We start from the raw sequence: 26,357 nt of genomic DNA, 5'->3' as shown, positions 1-26,357 counted from the left end.
TTTCTATATAAATCCGACCAACCCAAGACTTATAATATGTTTCCTATTAACATGATGTCATGTACATCGACTTATTATTTCGAAAGTACCTACACTAGTTTTTTAAAAAAAAAACTTATCCCTTATTATTCCACTAAGATTCAAGTTCTCCTTGTCCTGGAAAACATAATATTTACTAAATGTTCGCATCCACTTTCCATATTATTTTTATAAGCTACTGCAGAAATATTTTAAACATTTTATTTCACCTATATCGGGAAATCCGGATTATAGGCTTTCAATACTTAGAATTTAAACTACCTTTTATCGTAAAGTTATTCGCACACAGAACCATAATAATATATACAAAAGCTAACAAAAGCATATGCAACAAAAAAACACAATATTATACATATATTATTAATACTCTAATCAGAGTAAACGCAATAATAATAATAATAATATAATACGCAATGCTATTTATTGAAATATTAAAAATTGTAATATTGTTGATGCATTGGCGATTTATTATTAAATTACTTATGATATAAGTTGTGTTTCATATGATATTATTATTATAGTTACATTAATTTTGTATTTTTTTATTACAACATTTTAATACAATATCCCACTTAAAAATGTCTACATTGATAAAATATTAATGCGTTCTTATTTTGGGCGATTGTAAACTCGGCCCTAGGAAAAAAAATATTCAAAAGGTCTAAACTCAGCCCGTGATTTTTTCAGATAAAAATAATTTAGGTGTAAACTCGGCTTAGATAAAAATGTACATATAATTTTCTTATAATATTTTTAAGAACCATTTAGCATTACCCAGAAGACATAACGAGGAGGCGATTCTCACTATCCTCCAAAAATTATTTTCATTGTCATATTATTATTCATATTATGAAATTCGTCATATAATTAATACAAAATGTATGTATTGAATTTATCATAATATTTTCTTAAAAAGAAAAATTATATAAGAGTTTTGATAAATTAATTAGGCAATGAAAAGAATGAGAATTTTGTGCATTTAACAGAAAATATTATGAGATATTATCCAAAATAAGGAACCGGATATTAACCGGAAAAAAAAAAACAAATAAATCACAATGAACTATTAATAAATGTTTTAAAAAGATCGGCTACATAAAAATCTTTGTGTGGAATAAGCTAATGTTCAATCTCTTTCTGGTAATCAAGGTTTTAAAAAACGTTTGTGAAAATAAAAATGTTTAATAAATAAATGTACAAGTAAATGTAAATTTAGGGGGATACTCTGCAACTCCAAAAGCCACCCGAATTTGAACTGTTTCAATAAATAACTATACTTTAAATGTTTTTATAAACAAAATAATAACTTAAACATACTTAATTTATTTAATAAACAATTTATTTTCGGATTAATTTAATTTGGTTTTTTTCTACTTCATACTTTATCTTCAAAACATTGGGTAATGTACAAATTGTACATATTTAAGATGGATAATATACACATTATACTGTTAATATGAGTAAGGATTACTTTACCCGGATCATGTGTTGACTATTCATTTTCGAACTATACCCGAAACGTAAACAAACCTCTATGTAAAAGAGTTTTTAGTAGTAACGGATTAATTTCAAACACAGTGAATTCCCAAATCGGTCATTTTGTATTATATGAAAAATTCTTTCATGAAAAAATCAGTTTACACGGAGGTTTTATTTCAAAGATATTATCCACAGAACAGTATTAGCTTAATGATAATTAAGTATTTATTATATTATATTTTATCGATGTTTCTTTAGTATAGTAAATTATGGTTTATAGGAATAACAGTTTATTAAATTAATATATATTAGAAATGTAAAATATGGGTTCAAACCAACTAACTTTAAAAATAGCTTTTCAGCAATTCACTACTTATTAATTATTCGTATAAATGGAAATAAAAATACATTTCCGTTAGAGAAACTATACATACTAATACTATAGTACGTAATAGTATATTCATATAAATAAGTGTTTAATCCAGTTTATTTTTAATATAACGGATATAATTTATATATTATATGGTACACAGAATATTTGAATATTTCGTAATTTTGTTACATTTTTAATCAATTAAATACATTTTTACTTGTATTATCAAAGAAACAAATATAAAATCTTAAAAATTAAAATTTTAGAATTCATTAATATTTAACAGAAATATTTATATGAGTTCATTAAAAATTATCCAATCCAACACGTAGATATATCTCTATTACTAACCATAATGTCCAAAGACATATTTTAAAGTAGAAAAGTGTGATTGTGTTGTGAAATAGTGGAACTTCTGTCACATAGATGATCGATATGAATTGAAGGACATTATATCATGTGTTTAAACCATTACTACTATCCTTTTTATTTCAACAATTCTTATAATTCAAATAAAAAAGTTAATTTTTGACCGTTGTTATATTAAATAAATTTAAATCGTGGTTCATACCTTAATCGTTATTTATGCATAATTTTTACGATAGCAATTTTCTCTGTGGTGAAATGTGTTTAGTTGTTTTTATTGAATTCATTAAAAAAATATGATATAAATATAAACACATTTATAATTAATCGTATTAAATTTTTCCTTATTTTTATTCCTTAGGCCGAAATGGTAACGAGTTATGCTCAATTCGAAATAATAATAATGTTTATCTTAATCATATAAAAGTTATAAAAAATATTTATAAACTCGTTTTATTGATCAATGACATTAAGTATGATAAGTGTTTGGAAAATGTTGTTATTGGGACATCGTTAGTGTATCAAATAAACATAATTTTTGTTTATTTTGAATAACAGTTATGACAAAATATTTTTGACAGTAGCTTTTTAGCAACAAATAAAAAGAAAAAATCAGGCGTTAAAAGGAATTTATTTTTTATTAAAAGTTAATTTTCATGTATACTAACAGTCCCCTTCCATAGATTTTTTCAATACAAATTATTTTATCAATATTTGATTAATTATAACAAAAAAATAACATATATAACCATATATAACACAAATTAAGCAAGGGTTATAAAAATATTCCTAAATTTATTATTTTCCCGGTGTTTTGTTTGTTCAATTCAGATGTTATAGGGGATTTATATTTTATTTTTTATTAAAAGTTAATTTTTATGTAAACTAACCAGTCCCTTTCCATATATTTTTTAAAAACATAAATTATTTTATCAATATTTGATTAATGATAACAATAAAATAACACGAATGATGTGAGGATTATAAAAATATTTCTAAATTAATTATTTTCCCAATGTTTGTTGAATTAAATTATATCGTAGCTATGTAGTAAGTACCTTGTTATAATTATACACATTTTACGCAACCCATTGAGTCAGTGATTAGCTGAGATTATTCGGACCGATCAACAAGTACTTAACTAATTTTCTATGTAAACATAAATGATAGAAGTGTTTGTGTACATCCTCTTCTTTGATGACGTGACTTGAATAATTTATCCAAAACACTTTAGAACTGCGTCTTCAAAGCCTATTAATTTTAAAACATTGCGTTCATCTTAAAATAGTATACTACGGCTGACCCACGTTGTTTCAATTTCGTTCGTATCACAGTGATATGGAAGCAATCGAAAAATATTCTTCGTTTTTGCCGAATTCATTAACTAAACGGAAACTGATCGTGTATGGACTCTTCATTTTCCAAAATATCGCCATTAACTAAATTTTTTTCATTCGTTTACACACTTTCCATTAGAATCATTCACTCAGTATAATATTTACTTTTTATTTTATCGCACTATTTGGGTTGTTCTCAATATTAACCATATAAGATACATCAAAATGACTGGGTAATTATTATTAAACGTCACCAAATATTTCTGGAGCCGCCAAAAATTGAGAAGCTACCGTTTATACCGTAATGATTATTTATAATTATTGTTTTAGTTCTTATAAAATATTTTTTTTACTACAAAGCGATTTGTTTGAGCAATAAAAAATAAAATCGCAAATAAATGTAAATCAAGTACCATTATGCATAAAAAATAAAAATACATTTGCTTTTATTATCTCTATTAGATTTTTTGGCTCGTATATGAAGTATTCGGTCCATATATTTGAAAAAGTATTAGCATTGTTTTTCAAGAGTTATACTTAAGTTAAATATTAAAAAAAAAAACTGTAAAGCATTTTTTTCTTTAAGTTCTATGTTATGTTTGTGTATTCTATTAATTTGTGGTTATATGAATAGATAAAATAAATATTTAAAATATTTTAATGTATATCATATGGGGTAAAAATATAGAAGTCAGGTACAAATATAACTTTTAATAGCACCTTTGATTTGAGTTCTAAGTTAATATTTAAAAAGCTGAAACTGCATTTTGTCGTCGTTTAAATAAATAATTTTAGCAATGGCATTGGTGAAAATTAAAATATTTTCTACTTTTGTATTTTCATTAGTCATACTGAATATTACTCGTTATAACTTGTATTAAGTGATATATTCAATAAAAATCATCATCAGATTATTTCATTTCTATGAAAATCTACAAAGTGCTGGTGATATATATATATATATATATTATGTGTAGGTGTAATATCAATTAAAATAATTGACTAGAATAAACGAAAACACTGATAATTACTTATATTCGTACAGGTTTATGTATTGATTTTGGTAAATATAACTTCATTTTCGGTTATCTGTGTCAATCTTTTTTTTTATGCCACATTTCTTTGGCATACCTTAGATTATTAAACACGTTTTTACCTTCAAAAATTCTAGCAAACCGAAAAATTAAATTTATTTTGGATAATTGATGATCACTTATTCGTTTATTTGTTATTATTATTACTTTTTTTACTTAAAGTTACATGGTGTCATCGTATACTTTGCGGCATTCACTAGTTGTTATATAGATTCAAATAATTGATTATATTAGTTACACCTACAGTAGCATGATAACGCATATAAAACATGTTTTCAGTAAAACATTAAAGTCCAGGTCACCTTTATCGGGTTCAAAAAACACTTCTTCGTAAATAATAACTAACACGACGAATATAGCTCAATGCTAAGATAAAGTAGATAGAATATTTTTTCGGAAAACACCTGAGAATATAAATACTGTCTATCTCTTATCTGAATCCGCACCATAAACGTGGAATTTGTTAACGAATGCGCAGAGCCAAATGGAAAGTTAAAAGATGAAAACGTTCTTAAGAGTTAAGACAACGTGTGTGTAAAATATTATAATCAGAAGTTTAAGACGACGAATCATGTGAACTTCAAACAGGGTTTAACGTGGGTAGGCGCACATGTACCTTAATCGGAACAAAAATTCGTTAAGATAACACCGTCGATGGCGTTGAAATCGTGTTTTGCGGTGACATTGTTTCGATAAAGTTTCTGCGACGATCTCGTCGATCGAATATTGAATTACGATCAATCAATACTTGTACATTAGTCCCAGCAAACGTCTTGCGCACACTTTTAAATATTCTATGATCAAATGCGCGAGCGTAGAGCACAGCAGATGATATTATAATAGTATTATTATGTACCTGCACGACGCCTTCAACAAATTACATTTCCGTATGCGTCGAACAATGCGGCGGCTGTTTAATAATAAACATAATAGTAATAATAATACACAATGTTTACAATGTTATTAGTACGCGTCATGGGTCCGGGGTGGGCGGAGTTCTATAAAAGCGTTTCGGGATGATTTCCCACTCTATGTGATGTTGCAGGTATACGATATCAACAGTATATATAATATAACAATAAATTTATGTATGGATCCGGTCACAGTGGCGACGCGAAGTCTGTCTTTCGACAAAGTAGTTATAAGTTACGAACATCCACCCCAAGTCCACAGGCACATTTAGAGCATATATATTGCAGGTACTGAGAATATCAAAACACCGACCGGCAGGGATTGTGTTTGCACCACCATTTTACTAATTTCCTTAAGGATATAACCAACACTTCTACCTACTAAAGGTTTTGATCAACTGAATAATAGGTCTATAGTTACACCATGGATTTTAAAGTTTGTTAACATGACATTTTAATGTCAAAGTGGAAGTAGTGCCTATGTGGACGCAGCCACTCGACGTCGATATAATGGTTTGCGTTCCAATTAGATAAAAATAGGTTTTAAACAATAGAAACAACAGTTTTCCAAATTTTTCTACTATTGTTGAAAGAAAATTTTTATCAAGTTCGGTGGAAACAGCGATGTTTAGTGGTTGTACTTCCGTAAGTGAATTTTAAACAATACAATGGCTTATCTATGGATTCTAAGATCAATGCTTGAATGCTTCAATAATTGAATTAATGCTTCATAATTATTATATTACAATATTTTGGACTAATTTAGTGTGGCCGTAGTTTTATAAAATTTATGATAAATTTAATGACTGATTATGATTCATTGTAAACCTATAACAATTATACGCAGTTATGAATTTGAACTAAATACACTTAAACTTTAGGTGGCCATACAGGGAAGGGGGCTAAAAATTGTGGGGTGTGTCTAGAATCATATTGACACCGTCATCGGCTACGTGATACTACTTTTGCTGATTTTGTCTTTGCGCCTCGCACTTTGGTTTTTGTGTTGTACTCATAACTCCATACTGAATTATCTAAATTGATAAATAGGGCTCCAAATTTAAAGCAAATGTTTTTTTTTTATTTATGTCATATAAAAGATTAATAAAAAAATGTATGTCATATAAAAGATACATTTTTTTTATTGATTTTTGTCAATTTTCCAGTTATGGAATTTTACAATGTTAATTGTGTTATGATCAGTGACATATTTAAAAACAATTTTTTAGGGAGGGGTGTCATCCTAATTATTTTTTTTTTAATAAATCAGCATAAAATTATCAAAATTAAATTTTTATCTGTTTTCTTATTTTCTTGTTGAAATTTGACTATCAAGAATATCCAATCATTATTAGATTTTCAAGAAAAATAATCGATAGAATAAGATTTTTTACTATTTAATAGTAGATATAGTAATAATACAAATCTTCATTCAACTATCTCCACAATAAGTGGAGAACAATTTTTAACAAACTACTGCAATAGGCATGTGAAGTGTATAATGTATTTTGACTTGCACAGTTTAAAACACCTATATTAACATACCAGGGTATACCATACCCTATTAGTTTTTAAAAGATTAATACAATTTATAAGCTTTAAATGTTTTCTTTATTCGAATTTATAAAATTAATAAACTTCAAATTGATCAAAATTTAAAAATTTGAGGTCTGAAAATTCTCTTGGGTGGGAGTGGAAAATCCCAACACCTCCCTCGCGAATATGCCACTGGCTATGATAATAAAAAAATTAATTTAATTAAAAAGAAATGTAAAAATATGCTTCACAATTATATACGACAAGAGGTACAGTTTTCAGTTTTTTGAACAACACGAAATACGGACTACAGTGATCGGGTTATTTTTTGTTTTCAATTATCGGGTTCATTATAAAATTAATAAAATGTTTGGATGATTGTAATGTTACTGTCGATAGTTATCGTCCTACATTCACTACATCTAAAACATCGATAATTTCGACAATTAAAAATGTTGGGTAAATTAAATAGTATTCTTTGAAAAAACAAGGGCTGAAAACAATTACAAGACAGTAACAACATACTATGGGGTGTTTCATCAAATATTGATAATCATGGGTTTTATTTAAATAAAACACAGCTTGTATGAAGTATGCACCAATCACTTCAGTAAATGTAGAGTGTTTGTTTTCGATGTATAAAAACATTTTATCTGATAATAGATTCAACTGAATATCAAACTATATATGCATGGTTGTTCATTTATTTTTAATTTAAAACAATATTTCAATGTTTTCCATTAACCTTTTACCTGTTTTAAGTTTATTTTTGATCATGCTTTTTATAAAAATAAATATGCTTTTTTCAAAAAATATTGTATTTTTAATGTTATTTGTTGTACATTGAAATATGAGCTATATTTATAACTTAATAATTATTTCATAAACTAAGTAAAATCACTACAAATGTGAATAACAATTTAAGACTTATTAGTTTTCGTTTAGGAGCACTACAGAAGTATTTGATTGGGGTTATATGCCTAGTTGCATCCATGAGGTCGGATCCCAGCTCAGTCCAAATTAAATCGATCTCTTTTGTAGTGTTGTATAAAATATTATACAAACAATGTATAATTCAAATCGAGAAAATTTGAAATTAGCAGTAAACATTTTGTAACACGATACCATCCACTATTAGTCATCCATCCGTTCACGGGTTGTGAAGAAGTGGCAAATTAAAAAAAAAAAAAAAAACAAATCCGTATCGCACCGGCACTGGACACGGCGGATGTACGTGTGGTGTCGTACACTTAGCTAAGTAATGCTAGTTATAAGTAAATAAGAATACATTTTATTGGTGTAAATTAAAAACTTTCAGTAACATTTGAAATTAAATCGTCTTGCACGGTGAGACGGCGACGGCGACTGCGATGACATGGGCGGCGGCGGAGACAAGATTGGGACGTGCGGTTTTGTTCCGCGACGAAAATTTTCCGATCCACACGTCTACCGACGAGGTTGTAAGTGGTAGTAGGGGTAAAGAAAGGGTGTTGCGACGGGTGGGTGAGCTGATGGACACCGAGCCGCCGTGCTCGATGCATAAACGAAGTGCAAACATATCTACCACCAACGATCCTTTCTTATATGGTTCCACGAGATGACCACGTCGTACCTGTGGTCTCTGAACACGGATACGATGCACCATGGTGGTGAACTGATCATCGACAAGGTCTCTTCCCGGTTCGCGCCCTGTTCCAGTGCATACACCTGTCGGCCGAGCACTGTCCGGTCCCAGGTAACCGACCGCTGCCGACCCCGCAGCTGGTACCAGCCGTTATAGTTGATCGACTTCACGCGGAATATCATGTCTGGCGTCAAAGGCGACAGGTGCGGTGGCGTGGACGGGTCCGCCACTTTCATTAGCGACACCTGGGTGTTGTCATCCATGGTCTTGGCCACGGCCATCCAATACAGCTGGTTGTCGTCCCGGGTGTTTCGGATCAGATACATGCGACGCATGGATCCCCTCAGCCCGAACGTCAGGTCCGGCATCCTGAACCGGTTTTCCTGTTATCAGAAAAGCCACGAGTATGACGGTCGGTGCCCATCTCCCTGTCCCCGTCATTTCGCCCCGTCGCAGGCAAAAAGGTTGTTATTAGTAGGTTGGCTGCTGCCAGAAGAGATTTCCGTTTAATATTCAACGTTTAGACACAATTCAAGTAATACGCAGGCAAATTCGGTACACATTTTACCCGTATAGCCCTTAAATTTTTAAAAATTTTTCTGTTTTTTTTTTTTATCGATGAAAATATATTATTGTATAATGTTTTTTTTCTCGACGCAAGACTTTTCACTGGCCAAAAGTCTGACAGTAAACAATTACTATTCACAGTGCAGTGATAATTGATGACTGACATATTTGTCTATAGAGCAGCGGTTCCCAAACTGCGCACTGCGGTGCCCTAGGGGCACCCCGACCACTTTCTAAGGACACCGTGGTCTACGGTTCATAACACATAGTTAAAATGCATAAAATTGTTTTTCTTATTGTTTTCGTAAAAACTTATAGCAAATAATTTAATATTTTCTATTGTATATTCGGATATTCTCATTTTTACCTTATAATATTTTTATACAATGATTATAATCATGATAACATTAGTTTTTATTTATTTATTTTTTAAGTTTAAAAATGCATTCATTTATAATTAAGTTGAATTTCAATAAAATTAATAAAATTGGTTATCAATAAGTATTTTTTTTTTTGTGTTCTGTCTTTAATATTATTCACAGCAGGGGCACCGTGGTTAAATTGGATCCAAAAAATGGCACCGCGGAAAAAAGGTTGGGAACCGCTGCTATAGAGCATGCATGTGATTTGAATGAATTGTGAAACATTTTCTTGATGGCGGGTGTAGACCAAAATCAATAGTTACTGAATCGGATATTTTGAACGCACACAGTATAAAATCTAACGTTATTCGATTGCACGTTGGGAACAAAGTACTTGTTGGTCTTGAGTTACAGGTGCGTCGAGAATAGAGTGGACACTAAAACGGTCTAGTAGTCAGTTGGTGGTCGGACATGTGTGGACGAGCGAGCGCGGTAGAACGGTTGGTCGCTAAAACCATTGGCTCGACTCGAGTGAACCACCAACGCATTTATACCGACCCCCGTGCTCGGGGCGAGCGGACGTGGACACGCGTACGTTTATTTACCGTGACGTCGTACGCGGAGTACTCGTGCTTGGACGCCACGTGCCTGAACGTGTCCGAGTACGCGCCCGTCCAACGGCACCAGACCACCATGCACCGGACGTGCGGCGCGTACGAGCACATAGATTCGTGCTCGGCGACGTACGACACGTAAGTGAGGTACTGGCATCCGCGGGGCCGGTACGCGCACGCCACCCGGGTGTTGTGCATCACTTCGATCAGCTTGCGGACGGCCGGCGGCGGCTGCGCGTTCAGGAGCCGACGGTTGCGCGTGGCCCTCGACGGCGACGCGGACCGCGTGTTACGCGACCGGCACAGCGGACACCGCATGGGCGACATCGGGCGCATGCGCGCGATCGTGTACGAGCACTCGTTGCACGTGGTGTGCCCGTTCTGGCAGCACGTCGTTATGTACGCGGACATCTCCAGGCACACGGGGCACTGGAGCGCGTTCCGCACCGAGTCCGACACCGACTGGATGTCGTCCGCGATTTCCCGGGACGGTATGGCGGCCGCGGATCTATGCGGCGGCCGCGCGGACGACGACGACGATGCGGCGTCCGCGGCGCTCTGACTTCTCTGGCTCCGGTTCCGCGCGTTATGCCGTGCCCACGGTTTCCTGCCACGATTGGACGACGACCGCAAACTACCGCTACTTGTTGCACCCTCCATGATATGATCGATCTGGCGTTTACGTATTTTTCACTCGTACGCGTTCCTCCGTCACGCGATCACGAACAACGCGCGCGCAATACAACGATTGGTTATCTAGATAAGAACGTAGCAGCGCGTCGCGAGGAGCAAGTGACGCGGCGTTAAAATTAACGGTTACAATGCACTAGCGTCGCCGCGGATACTACAGCCGTGCGGCAAACAAACGTAAACAACGGTACGCGGGCCGGACGTTGCTAGGCACCGGCCCGGTGCACTCGGTACGCCGGCCGAACGCGTTTGTCCGGCGGAACATTTGCGTCGCGGCGGCGTCTTTCGACCGGGGCACGTGCGAGACCGCGCCACGGGGTTACGTTTCGAACGAACGGCACGTGTGGAACGGTTATTGGCCGTACCGTTTAGAAATTAATTTCGGAATGATTCCCCCCGACCCGATTGTTTCTAATCGAACGATTGAAGCTCTATCGGTGCACGCGTATGTTATGTGTTTCGGTATTCGCCGGTATTCCAACTGGTGTTCCGATTGTGACGTTCACCGCACTCCGGTGCGGTAGTCCGAGGGTTGATCGTCCGAGGTGAAACATTTTTATCGCACGAGCACCGCAACGATGGTTATCGATTTAAGGTCCGATCGTGCGAGAGCACGTATGCACACCCGATCGGGACGTCGCCCGAGTGCGTCCGTTTATCAAATTGTATCTTCAGCTCGAGTGGGTCGGCAATGTTATCGCACAGATATTCGCGGGATAATATTCCGATTGTCAACGAGTTACAAGTGCGCCCGTAAGAATGTGTACGTGACGTTTTTGAGTCGCATTGCGACTAATTTTACCTTACATCAATGGTGCAACGACCGGGTGTGTAGAGCGTGCATTGCACGCAGGCTCCGGGTCACCGTACCATATTATGGGGCCTCAAAAGGTCAAATGCTCAAAAACGTACAACGATAAGAGACCTCAAGATTTTGATAAGCCCGCGGACCTCGGGTAGTTTGGTTATGGCACTGATCTTAAACCGATGTTGCCAAACAAGAAGATCAGTCAACACGGCCGATACAGGAAGGAAATGTTAATTATAACCTAACGGTTTTAAAACGATATTTCATAAATCGTTAAAAGATGCCGTGCAACGGTTGTACCGCGTAAAAATACGAGTGGAAAGACAATTTTTCACAGTCATTTAAATCATGACCGTGAAATTGATTCCAGAGGCAATATGGTAAGACAAGTAATTAAGAATTCCATGAAAAATAAAACTGTGAGAAGAAACTAGTGAACGTCCAATAGAATTAATTGGACTACCCTCCGAACACGTGAGCAGAATCGAACGGGAGAAGTGAACGAACCGTTTTAATTAAAATGTATAACTTTTAAATTAAAAAAAACAACAACAACAATATGAAAACTTGATAAACAGTCGAAAATTATAATAATTTTTCAAGAAAACGGAAAAAAAACAATTTTCAGGATGAAATACAGTTCACCTCCTCGCGGTAATATAACTGATATAACTGGTGTACACGTGCTGTGTAATGAAACAGTTACTTTTTGATCCGGGATGCATGTAGACTATAGTTTTTCGGCGGACGCGCTTAGGACGACAATACACAGATATAATTTTGGGACACGTTCATAAGTTCCACGCTGATAACGGGACCAAAGCCTTGAACAACGGCGGTCCGAGCGACAGGCTGAGTTGACCCATAATCGCATGGCAGGGAAGGTGCCCGCGCTAATACGTTAACAATACGTCCACAGATATTGTGCACGTGATGATTGTCCGTTGACTACGTGTTGTCTCGCCTATCCCGTACAAAATATATTACACTCTGTATTCAAGGAGCACGCAGCAGCCGTAACAGGGCCGCAGGCGGCATGGGTGTCGGAGCGTGTTTCGAGGCAGGAACAACCGAAGGGGCGCCAAAACGGATTAACCGACAGACGAACACCATTCTGTATTGCAAACGTTTGTGTGTCCGCCGCGTTAAATAATGCGTTTTGCCGCGTCTGCAAGCACTACGACGACGATGTGTCGTTTTCATCCCTTTCGTTTTAATCAAACCTCTTCCTTCCCCCCCAATCTATCTTTCTCCCTCTCCCACTTTCTTTCTCTCTTTCTCATTCTCCCTCCCTCCCTCTTCCTCTCTCTCTCACCCCTTCTCTATCTCTCTCTCGTTCTGTTTACCTCCCCCTCTCTTTCTCTCTCGCTCCTTCTATTTTTCTCCGAGTTCTCTTCTCCCGACCGCGTCCAGTCGGCGGCTGGGAATTTATTCGCACACGGCGCTGCAGTCATCCGCACCGTTGCCGAAACGCGTTCGCAATAACATTGATTCCTGCGCCGCGCCCCTCACGATGTACCTATTTTACATTTCTCGGTGCCCCACCCCGTCGCCGCTGCCACTGCCAACGGTGAGCGCGTCGTTTTCCGACTGACCGGCACCTCTGGACGTGCAACCGCAGACGGACCTTCGTACGTACAATGCACGCGGCAACGTTGGTCCGCGGACGCGTAACGCGCAAGGAACGCTACTGCATACGCGCCATGTGCCTTACCGCACTGGTCATCCGAGACAATCCGCAGCGCATAATATCGTCGTAATTGCAGCGGATACGTGTTTTCGTAAGCTTCGACCAAACCCAACGAAAGGCGATTTTTTATTTTTAATTTTTTTTGTTAAGTTCACCTATCGCTCGAATACAAGTACTGTTCGTCCTGTTGTACTTGGTCCCGTATCGGAGCGCCGTGAACAACTTAAAAATCAAAAAATAAATAAATAAACGCTAATTATTAATATTAATAAAAAAAATCCCTATAGCGAGTACGTACAATACGTGATGACATTATTAATGCCCACTGGACTGCTCGGTATTATTTGTCGTCGTCACTTATGATGACACTCATTGTCATCGATCGACCACCGAATTATTATAAAAAAATATTACGATCTCCACTACACGTTGTATTGTTCCATCCATTAAGAGGACTGTAATACGAAGGCAACGAAATCGAATTCGGAAGAAAAAAACCTCTTGACTGTTACGTTCGTGCATTTTTATACTTGAATTTCTGATTGATACGGTTTTTTGCAATATGGTGATGATCTAATCGTAAAAAGCTCGTCTTTTTAATGTACTTTTAAATATCCGCGGGCTACGTCGTTCTAGTGCTCTGTTATTACTATCACGTATTTTCTCGATTTCATGAGATTCTTAAAATTGCGGATACAGACACGCGAGAATCTTCGTAATTCAATTTTTTTTTATTTGAAAAAAAATATTACTACCGTTTTGAATATTTTTTAATATTTGCCTATATTCAAACGTTTTATAATTATTACCGTTTTTGGTCTGTTCATAATTTACTAACTATATTTGATTATTTTTTTCTTTTTCTGACCCAAACGTTTAAAATAAAACAGAAATTCAAAATTATGACGAACAAACGATACGTTATATTTTCAACTGGAAATGTGAAGAAATGTAATATTTAATATTAGCTACGTACCGCTTAGTACCAAAAACTATAATAGATTCCGAGTAAACGGCTTGATGAATTTCAATGGGACAGTATTCACCATTAATCTTACTATTATTGAAAAATATTAAGATATATTTATTACAAAATTGATATCGCTATTCCTTAGTCTTTGTAGACATTTCAAAACACAGTTTAAAAAACATAATATACAAAACTCTTTATCCGAGAGCGATTTAAAGTTCTTAAAATTGCATTACATATGTAATCTCACATTCAAGAAGAATATCTTGCTGCTATGCAATACTCTACAAATCCGTATTATTCACGTAAACAGATAAATAACAAAGTGCAAAAAATCTGAAAGAATTTTATTTACATTTATAATTGATATTATACTTGTAGTTAATTATTATTATTATTATTATTTTTTATATTATGGTTAAGGCTTCAACAACAAAGGTTATTATCCTCCATATAATACAAATTGAGGGGTTATGAGGTTGGTAGAGATACATTGTTTACAGTTATTTAATTTTTTCTGTTAAAGTCTATATTATTGAATAATTGGTAAAATACTTCAGTATTTTCTTCGTTGAGTGATTGCTTGAGAAAAGTTGAGTTGGTGGTAAAGATTCTTTGTATTTCGGCGTATTTTGGGCACTTGGTGACAATGTGATCGATTTAGAGAGTTTCCTTGCACATGTCGCAAGTTGGAGTTATTATTCATCGCTCTTTTTAGCTAGTGTTATCGAAAGTTTAATTAACGCGTACTTGCTTGCAATGTTTGTGAATTTCGTAATTTAAAATACATTACCCAAAAGCTTAGGTATATAAAGGTAGTTGATTGTAAAATAGTTTTTCTTTTCCATAGTTAAAGTATGTCAGTATTATAGAACGGCACATACCTCCCAGATACACATTATTTTTTCACGTCAATTGTTTTAGATCTTATACCTATTTATTCGCATAATATTGTAGTTAGAAAATTAAAATATTCATAAAATTTTGTTCTAACACCTTGTCTATTAAATAATGATACCGTAACAATATTGGTAAATCCACAAAGTATTTGAAGTTATATTATGTGTTACACTTCAAACACCCGACTGCAGTCACAATGATACAAGCTAAATGCATTATACGCAACTGACCTATAAACATTCTGTATAATGTGTCCAGTGGCCAGCGACGATATTAATAATAACAATAATTTATCGGAATGAAAATAACGACGCAACTTGTAGTATATATAAAATGGAAATGATAATCATGACCTTCAGAAATGTATTATTAATATACATTATTTTTACGACTAAACATAATTTACGCATTATTAACAGCTACTCTAAAGCATCGATTTTATCACTCATCAACCAGAACTACGTTTGATCGTCTATTCTTACGTCTTTAATATCATACCATGTTTGAAATGATGATGAATTATGACGTGATTGTGCGTTGTACAATAATCACAGAACTACATATCCATTGAATAGCGAATTGTCAAAATTATTTATGTGTAGTTGCGACAACGTACAACGCATAACTTTTCGTTTAAATTAAAACTGATTTTAATTTAAAATCCATCAATGCATGTTGCTACGCGGAACACGGAGACACGACGATGATTTAAAATCATATTATTATTGTCGCAATGAAACCGTGCGTCATTGTCAATGGGCCGTAAATAGATAACGAGATAAAAATGTCGTCTGCAAGGACGTGATTGGATTTTCACCTTTGCGAGATAACGATACACCACTGCGAACGTTCAATTATTATGGTCTCGCTGCTGGCATTTTTTCGAAATTGAATATAACGCAATTGTTAATGTCCAACGTAATGTATAATAATGATTGTCATTAAAATAACGAAACGAACTCGACTGAAAGTTTTATACAACGCGAGGTAAGCGCCGCGCGTGAGAACGGGTATGAAAATTACGTTTTATCCGTTTTCGCTATGCTGCAGCAGAAAACATCGTCTTTTTACACTTAGCGTTTTATTTATTTATTTATTTATATACACATAAATTTTTTTTAATGAAATTTCGACGACGAACGCATATTGGTAACAATGTTACCGTCGGAACGCAACTTTTGCTACGTTCCGTCACCTTGAACGAGGATAACGGAATAATTTAATCGTAAACTCTAATCTGCTACGAGCGGATCGGTACTTACTTTTGGATTTGGCGGGCGGACATTTAGCGAACACCGGGATTTTTGGCATCCATCCGTCGGATGGAGAGGTGTCCTCGTTGTCGATTTGATCACTAGTGTTGTTCGCTTGCCTGATCAGCGATCCTCTGGACGACACCGAATCGGTGCCCACGTCACCACCGCCGTCCACGGTCATCCACTTCGGCGTGTACTGAGGTTTCTCGACCGAAGACAACTGCGCGGCTCCGAACATTTGTTTGGGTCCTGCATTGGTTTTCATTTCCATCGCCAGTATAACGGGAAGCGGTATCAGCGGCTGCTGTTCCAGTTCGCCTTGTCCCGGTTCCTCTCGCTGTTCTCCGTACCGTTCACCACGATCTTCTTCCTGTCGGTCGCCGTGTTGCTGCTGCTGTTCTTCCGGCTGCTGCTGCTGCTGCAAATAACCCGGTTCCGAATCCAACATCTCGCGCACACCCACCGGTATGAAGTTGGAATCTGCGCCGGTGCTAGGCACCTGTTGTCCGGCGGCTGCGACCGCGACAGTGGACGCCAAGATGGCTATGGAACCCGTCTCCGCGGCCAAATGCCGCACCGCAGTAGCCTGCACGTAGTGCACCGAACCTTCGTCTGCGTCCTTTTCGGCTGTCGGCGGCGGTTTTTGCGGTTGTGGCTTCGGGTCGGCCGTGGTGCCCAGGATCGCTATGGACCCAGTATCCGCGGCCAGCGTCCTCACCGCGGTCGCCTCCACGTAGCGCACCTCCAGCTGGGGCTGCGATTTGGAACAGGCGACTGGTGTGGATGTGGCCGATGGTGACCAAGTACGCTGTCTCTCGGCTAGCGGCTGGTGGCCGGCCGGCGACCCATCTACCGATTTGCACTTGGCCGTCGTGCCTAGTATGGCTACCGAGCCCGTGTTAGCCGCCAGTGTTCGCACGGCCGTGGCCTCCACGTAGTGCAGCGAATGGTTGTCACCACCGTCTTCTAAAGCGTGTCTCTCAAAATCATCGCATCTGCTGTTCACCTCGGCTGCATCATCGTCATCGTTTGCGGATTTCGATTTCTTCGGTTGCTTCGTCACCACGACCGTCTCGAATGTGGGTGGCACGAATTCCTTCTCCGGAGACGGCGATCGTGACTTTGTCGCTGAAATATCAAAAAGAACTTGTTATGGTCTATGTAAGCAACAAACGGGCAGAGCAAACAAACATGAAAGATATTCGTTGAAATGGGGGGGGGGGGAAGAGATAATCGTTGACCGGTATGGTTTCGCGTTCTATCACGAGAAAATAGTATCGTGTTAAACCATCATATCAGATGCCAATCGCCGCTCGGTTCGAGAAATTATAATTTTTTTTTGTTAACGAAAAATCGATTATAATTTAGAAAAATGGAAATTAGTTACACTTTTTTCCGAGCTAAATCAGTGTTCACCATACTGAAAGGATGCGACCCCTGAAGAGGTGTAAAAACATTTCTGGTGGGTAGATGCAAGCAGTGATCACGAAATGTATAAATATTTAATATATTATTAATAAAGATAAGAGATGAATAAATAGATCACCGAATATTTTAGTATACGAGGATAGCCGTTCGGTTTTTAAAGTTTTAAAAATATTGAGAACCACTAATTTATGTATTATATTTTTATACAATGAGTAACTTAGTATTACTAAGTACGTGGATACGTAGTACTCTATCGAAAAATTTAGAAAATCATATTTCCTGACAATCACTAATGTTGATTTATTTTTGTTTTTAAATGAATTATTATTAATTACCAACTCATAAATATATACTGAATTCAATAGTGTAAGACTAGTGTTTAGAACCAGTAACAACTGCGGTGCTAAAAGATGTATTACCGTAGTGCTATTTTTTTTTAATTTCCCCTCCAGCTTTTGCTGAAATACGGCTACCGATAAAATTGAAAATAGTTTTTCTATAACGTACTTCCCGTGAAAAGTTATCGATTCGCAAAACATAGCGTAAAATATTTTGTTTACTACTATAGTATATGGTAAACTACATAAGGAAGCGTAAGAGGGTAAAAATCAAACAGTGAAATCCATGCGCTGAGTACGAAAAAAAAGTAAACAAAAAAGTAAATACGACCGTCGCAGCATTGATCCCAAAAATGTTCTATTGTAGTTGTCAGCTGGTGCGTAACGGGTCGGCAGACAGCCACATATAGAATCATAACTTGGACTCGGAAGTTATTGTACAAAAAAGCATTAAAATTGATTGGATTATTGCAGTAAAATAAAATATAATATAAATAATAAATAATAAATATAAATACAAATAAATAATTAATAATAATTTAATATAGATATAAATATAAATAAATATAAATAATAAAGTATCCAAGATTGCATTAAAAAATTGCATCATTGCTATAAACATACCCAAAGTTACACTTAAAAATTGCAATAAACTTTTTTATTTAACAAAATAACTATTAAAGAAATTAATGTTTACAAGTATTTTTTTATTAAGACTATTATAATACAAATATGTGTTCTTTTGTTGTTTTTCTTTTACAAATTAAAAAATTATATTAATAATGGAGTAGTGGTTTTAGTCAAGTCTTCCAAGAGCCTACAAACTATATTATTAATATTTAAAAACGTTTTATTTGAAAAATTTTTATTTTATTTTTAATACGCATTTGTGTGCCGAATTCAAAAATGACTTTGATATACGATAAATGATTTCTTTAAGTTATCAAATTTGAAAATTCTTCGGTTTGAGGACAGCAAGTTTTGCAACTCGTGCACCATCTTATAAAATAATATTTCCAAAACTGTCGTCACAATCGACAAAGCCTGAAATAACAATAAATTATTATTTATTATTATTATATTATTCTGATATACGAGTACATTGATAACTGGCATCGACTCCATCGTTATTTTATTTGTTATGTTAAAAAAAAATCAAATCATGTTCACAATATTTAAAAGTATATGAAATGTTATTATAAATGTGGAAAATCAATAAAATTGCAATCAAATCGAAAAAATGCTAGAAATTGCATAAAGCTGTTCTGAGAATTTTTTAAATATTAATTCGTACTTGCACGAAACTAATTTATAACCTACTTAGCATAAAAACCAATCAATAGGAAAAAAGTTGCAACAACTTCCGAAACCTAATCATAACCATTGTGTGTATAGCGTTACGCATTTAAATGCTACGATACGGTTAAACACGAAATGTATTCGTCTGACGATCGCGTGCCCCCGATATCGGAACGAGGTATTGTTCAAACGTTTCAACTGTAATATAATATAATATATGCATGTACACACCGTTTATTACGTTTGCTGCGCAACACCACTGTTGAAACCAATTACTCGTAGCAAAACGAACCGCGGTCGCAAAATGTTTGATATTATCAGTAATAATAGTAGTATTGCTCTTGATGATACGCGACAACCGAAACAGTATGTGCGCTAAATCTCGGCCAGTTGTTCGGAGCATGTTTTTTTTGTTTTTATTTCATTGAACACCGCAGCCGGATGAGACTGTACACGATAATTACTCCGCGGGACGTATTCTATTCTGTAATTCTTACGTGACAACCACGGTAAATGCATGTCAAGGGGATGTGCTAATTTTAATAATGCAAAAGTTTATCTCAAACTTTTATACAGTAAAACTTTAAGAGGACTCGCTCCATGTTCGTGAACGTATTGGACGTCTGACATTGTTTTATGTAGATAGATACTTAAAACATGTGCCGCAGCAGTACGTTTATGGTGATAAACTAAATCGTTTTCGCCGTTTTTCCCGCTTACAGACGTCTTAAAAATCCGTCTATTTAACTTACTAAAACGTTTCGATAAGATCGTAGTACTAAACAGTAGGATGATGTAGGACAATGTTAATGAGTGTTTCACAAAACATTGACATTTTTATTTTCATTTAAAACAATACATTTTTGACACTATATCGTCAAAGTTAAGATATTTGATGTTACAAAATAAATATGTTTCGGAAGATATTTAAAAATACTGTTTGAATAAATTATGTAAGCATAAATGTAATTTTACAAAATTAAATGTTATTCAATCAGACCACCGAGATTCAATTATTTTAAGCAATTTCCATTCAACTGGTTAAATTGCTTCGATTTCAAAACAATGTTTGTCAATTATTTTTCTGGACTTGAAATATAATATGAGAAGCATTCCACTGAAGGAACTAAAGAAATCCATCTCAAAGACATAAGTACTTTATCAAAAATGATAATTTATCAACTTGCGATGAAAATGTACTTCAGTTGAAAATTATATTTGATATTTTAAATTCTTATTAATTATATAATGCTACTTTTTATGTCTTTATTGATTTTAAATATTGATATCAAACAACTCTCGCTGTATACCATTATAGTCATAAATAATAAATACAAAGTACAATAATTTAATTTGCCGCTATTATCAAAAAAAAAAAAATGTTACACCTAAACAATTACCTATTATTATTATATCATAAATATATATATTAGTATAGGATAATATTAATACAATATTTTAAAACATAATCACTCCTATATAGTATCTGTATAAAAACACAGCCCTGATTATTATAATAACTTAACTATAAAAAACAACAACATTAGTTCGTTTATGAATAAAGTATTAAATTGTCCATCTATCAGTCGAATTTAAACGGATATAAACATTAAATATAAAAAATGTAATTTACTTATTGAGTAACATTCATTTTTTCTGTTTTTGTAATAAGTTTTAGTTTTTACTTATTACACAGCAAATGTTTATTTATGATTAGCTTGATGTATTATAATACCACAGGGTATATAAAAATTATGTCTAATAAATAATTATATGAGTTATATTTATATATACCATTTTATCGTATACGTTATTGAAAAATATGAAAAAACAACATCATAAAAAATAAAAGGTTATGCTATTATTTCAAATAACCAAACATTTTTCTTTATTATAGATAATGTAATACTAACAATAATGATTACTAATAATTCCCATTACAAAAAAAAAAAAAAAAATTGTTAGACTTTAAGATAGTTGTATAAATTATACTTAATTGTAGTTATTTAAACCTCATATTGTTAAGTTTGATAAAAAATAATATAATTTGGAATAGAAGTCTTATATATATTTTTTACTTTACAGTTAAGTTTCAGAATTTAAGATGGTGTATTTCATACTTGCTTTTACAATGAACCCTGACGCATACTCCAAAAATGGAAATATTAAGCAGTTCTAGACAAATGATGGAAGCTAACACATTAAGTTTAATTAGCTATTCAGCTTCACTAAAAGTAAATTCAAAATTATAGTGAAAGTATTATTTATACTTAATCCCATGTAAATAATTAGAATTATGATGAGGATCTCAGAGAAAACAAATTAATAAATAATTTAAAATACGCCCAGATTCACCAAAAATATAATTAAACAAATTATGATAAATTAACTAAAGTTAATTATATTTATTATGTTCTTATAGTATATACATGATGTTCCTAATTTACTGAATCAACTTTATATTAATAAAATTAAGTTTTTAACAGGCATTTTAAGCATATATTTTATAAATACAATTGTTTTTGACACAATTTATATCATATCATGTTCAAAAACTCACCGGTTTCACGTGGTTTTTCGTTTGGTACTTGGTTTTGAAAATCCTGGATAAATGTATTGTAAAGCTTCGGTTATAAAATGTAATGAGTTATAAAATTAATTTTGAGTGTCATGGTTTAAAACATAAAAGTTTTAAAAAATAATTTTTAAAGTTTTAAGATTTTTATTAAGATTCGCTTGGTTTGTTGTTAAGGATATTTTATATTTTTAAAAGCTCTCAGTTCTTAGGCTTTAGCTCAGTATATAAGTTTTTGTAATTTAACAATAACAATTTACAAAACCATAATATATAGATATGACCTGTAAATATATTATTTATATATCTGTTTTTTTTTTTTTGTAACGATAACCATTAATCAGTATTCTTCATTCTCCTACTGAATAATTCATAAGAATTCCTATACCGCAATACGATTATCCATTAAAATATCAAATGTTAAAAAATCGAGAATATATTAAGCGATCAATGTTTATCGCTTGTCCGCGCAATAATGTAGCAATGCCGTGGAATCATGCTGTGTCCCGCGTTACGACGGAACACCCAAGTTTTCGCATCGCCGTTACCAGGTTTCGAATCGAATCCGTATGCCTTATACTGTGGCGTACGGACCCAGGGTGAGCTCTCGTCGCCCGGTGTTCGCGTGTTGGGGGCGATTCCGGCGGATCGACGACGAGGTCGATGATCGCATTCATCGCACGATCGGCATAGTCCGCCGGACCCGCGGTAAACCGACCGGTCGACGAGGACGTCAGAACCCCATCGGTCCTGGCCGCTTGCCCGATGCCCGTTGTACGTTCAACCGCCGTCGGTGCCAAATTATTTGACCACCGACTCCTCCGGCGCGGTCCGTGGTACGTCATCGCGGTTTATTGTTAGCATCGTCTCGGCCGACGATCAACGACGCTGTCCGCTGTCCGTTCGTACGATTTAATCCATACGCGTAAAACGCGTCCTCGAACCGTCGCGCGACCACTCGGTCTTGGTTGAAAATCTCTTTCCAGGCCATGGACAATGTATTTATATCTATATATAATATATATAGCAAACATTAACGGTTCGGCCGAAAACGGTAGCAAAATATCAACGCAATGTGACCATCGTTGTTCGGTAACATTATCATTATTTATCGATGTTTATTATACGCGTAATATGTACATATGCTTAGGGCCGTCCTGATACTTTGCGAGGCATGGGAAAAAACCTTTTTTGGGGGCTTTTAGAAAAAAATGTCTTAAACCCGGGGCTGGTAAATTCATAGTTAAGTGTGTGTCCCGAGTCGAAGGTCCCGCTCTCCCTGGCCGAGAGACGACCCTACAAATGCTATACCCTTAGTTCTCGCTATCATTGCGATCGCTCGTATCAACAACGACAAAAACGTATGAACTTGATATTTGACATTGCGGTTCCTCTAACACTCTGGATGTTCAACAAAAAAAAAGGATTTTTCGAAAATCGCGTTTTTTTTTGGGTTGAAACCATTTTGGGCTAGATTTATTCATTTTTATTAACATTTAATTACCTAGGAAATATTTTATTTTATTCGACATGTTGATCTTAACAATAACTGATTTTAGAAAATGTAAATTATTATAAATAGTAGCTCAACTTAAAATTTTTATGTCATCGAAATAGTTCTAATTTAAAATTCTAAAATATCCTTTGGACGATGCCTAGTAACATTTTATATAATATTAAAAGTTCATTATTATTTCGCCCTACTGATGTCTGGACTAAATAATAAAATATGCAAATTTTCTATCTAGTTAATTCAGTGACGTAGTAAAGGTATTATTTTAGAGCAATCGTTTCAGAATTGTATGGTGAGTTATTGGATACTGCCACACTGGGCTCAATAATAATATACTAAATATTATAACTTTTAAAATTACATTATCAAAGTATTTAGATTAATAAATTCAGTATGTGCAAATTACAAGTATCTATACAAGCATAGTCATATTTTTAAATATTACATTTCATGCTGTAGTGGATATAGTGTTTCCAATGGAGCTGGGGATACCGTTTGTACATTTTTGCTCTCATCAAAAATGTGTTCAAATGTTCCGGATTCGTTTTTTTAATATTAATTATAATATAAGGACGTAAATTATAAATTTTTGCTGACCGGATGTTTCGCAGTATGTGAAAACAACATGGTGCGCAACAAAACATTTTCCTTTTGGTAATCGAACATTGTGAACACTGACCGTGTTTAATTCATCTTTCGTAAGGCTATATTTATCGCATATTTAATGACAGGAAAAACAGGACATTTGTACTGAATCCACCGAAAAATGGCAAAAAAAATGTGTTGTATTTATCGTAGTTATCAAGAAACAAAATTATTATGATTGACAAAAATTGGATGAAAAAAGTTTTAATAAACATTAATTTCAATTTATTGGAGTTTAATGATTTTTAATTGTATCGGGCCCCTTAATTGGTCAACCGAAGCTCGATCTTACGTCCTAATTAAGGATGGGCATAATATTCGAAGATCTAAATTTGCTCAGTATTCGAATATACAAATCCAGATTTGAATTAAAATCTTATCAGGATTCGCCAAAATATCCGGATTATAGGGATTAAAGGATTTGCTTGTTATGTGACTAATAATTATTTTGAATTTCTAGTGAAATGAGTTATTTTATTTAATTCTAATTAAAATTTAAGAATAAATTAATATTATGTTTTATGACTTACAGTATAATTATCATGACTTTTTATAATTTATTATTAGTTATCAAAACATTAGATTGTTGAGTTTATTTTACACCTCTATGACTTAAAGTGATATTATGACTGAACACTCAATTAACTTATATTTACAGCATTTTCTTAATGAATTTGATGTAAATAAAAAAATTAATCATTGAACAGAGAAATTGAATTGAACAATCCGGATAATTCAGATCATCCATGAAACTCGGATATGTCCATCACCAGTTCTAATATATTTTTATCATTTGTTTACCACGGTTGATAAAAAATAAAATGTTCTATAAATAGGAAGAGCGTTCACATTCGATCACAGATTATTTCCGTCATCTTTTGTTCGTGATAAAACATTTTGTTCATCGAACCGACATACGATCTCATCATAACGTTGTGTGTACACGTAGAGTATATTATTATTTAGAGATTTAGACCATATGTGGTCTGTGAAAATTGCTCCGGTTCAAACTGCACACGAGCAAGCGGCACTGTTTGCCGTAGTCTTGCGATCGAGCGCTCGCCCGTTCGCAAACCACCCCTGGTCTTCCTTGGGCCCGGTTAGCCTTTCGAGCCAGTTGTAATATTGCACAAAAAGGAAATATCTAATTACTTTTATTATTATAAGTGCTACAAGTAATCCGATCTCAGTCGTGGCTTTATACCAGAAATTTTCCGTTTTAGTACGCAATATTTCTGTGTTTCTTTTTATTATTATTTTTTTTTATCTCTCTTCTTCTCGCTCAATTCACGTTCAAAAAGGTCTTTATATCGGTCTCTGATTTGGCTCACGATATTTTACGCTCCCCACGCTTTGGGGACCACTGAATTCAAACTATTTCCCATGTAAAAAAAAAAAAAAAACGGAACAATACATACAAGATTACGTGTACCGCGCGAAAGTCTCTTTAGAATCCCGTGGGCCGTCGCAGTGCTGCGAGAATTGCCACGTCGTAACCGGCAACCGTTGCAGTTGGCCGTACGTGACGGAGCAGCATTTTAGAGTGCAAAGGTTGTGCGATGCATACGATGTGTTGCGATAGTGGTGGTGACCTAACTTCGTTCTACCACCCCGACAAGTCCGTACAACTGCTCGTTAGCGAACGTCCTCGCGCATTGATTAAGACGGTTTTTGTTTCTTCCGATCATCGCACGGCTGACGGATGCTCTCCGCTTGCATTACACAATCATCACACCCGATATTTTATCAAAACCAAGAACAAAATTGAATTGTTCGTCAAAAAATGTATATATAAATTATGTATATATGAAAAAAAAAACGTTAGGTTGGATTTTTAGTTGACTCTATTATTACACAAAATGTTTTTATATATCGAAAACAAACACTCTACATTCACTGAAGTGATTAGTGCATACTTCTTACTAGTTACTTCGTTTAAAAAA

At 34.6% G+C, this 26,357-nt stretch overlaps 1 protein-coding gene across 3 annotated transcripts in view; it reads right to left on the bottom strand.

Moving 5' to 3' along the window:
- The window catches only part of LOC112688627, a 144,372-nt gene that overhangs the window by 36,311 nt on the left and 81,704 nt on the right, over window positions 1-26,357 (bottom strand). For all 3 annotated transcript variants that reach the window (XM_025561911.1, XM_025561912.1, XM_025561913.1), the window contains exon 2: window positions 16,623-17,744. In XM_025561911.1, coding sequence (XP_025417696.1) covers window positions 16,623-17,744 — 1,122 coding nt within the window. The remainder of the gene's footprint in view (window positions 1-16,622; window positions 17,745-26,357) is intronic.

Source organism: Sipha flava, unplaced genomic scaffold, assembly GCF_003268045.1.
Source record: "Sipha flava isolate LNK unplaced genomic scaffold, YSA_version1 3_pilon_pilon, whole genome shotgun sequence".
In the NCBI taxonomy this organism is placed as follows: Eukaryota; Metazoa; Arthropoda; class Insecta; order Hemiptera; family Aphididae; genus Sipha; species Sipha flava.
The sequence above is the reverse complement of the archived record's forward strand: the minus strand, read 5'-3'. Positions and strand labels throughout refer to the sequence as shown.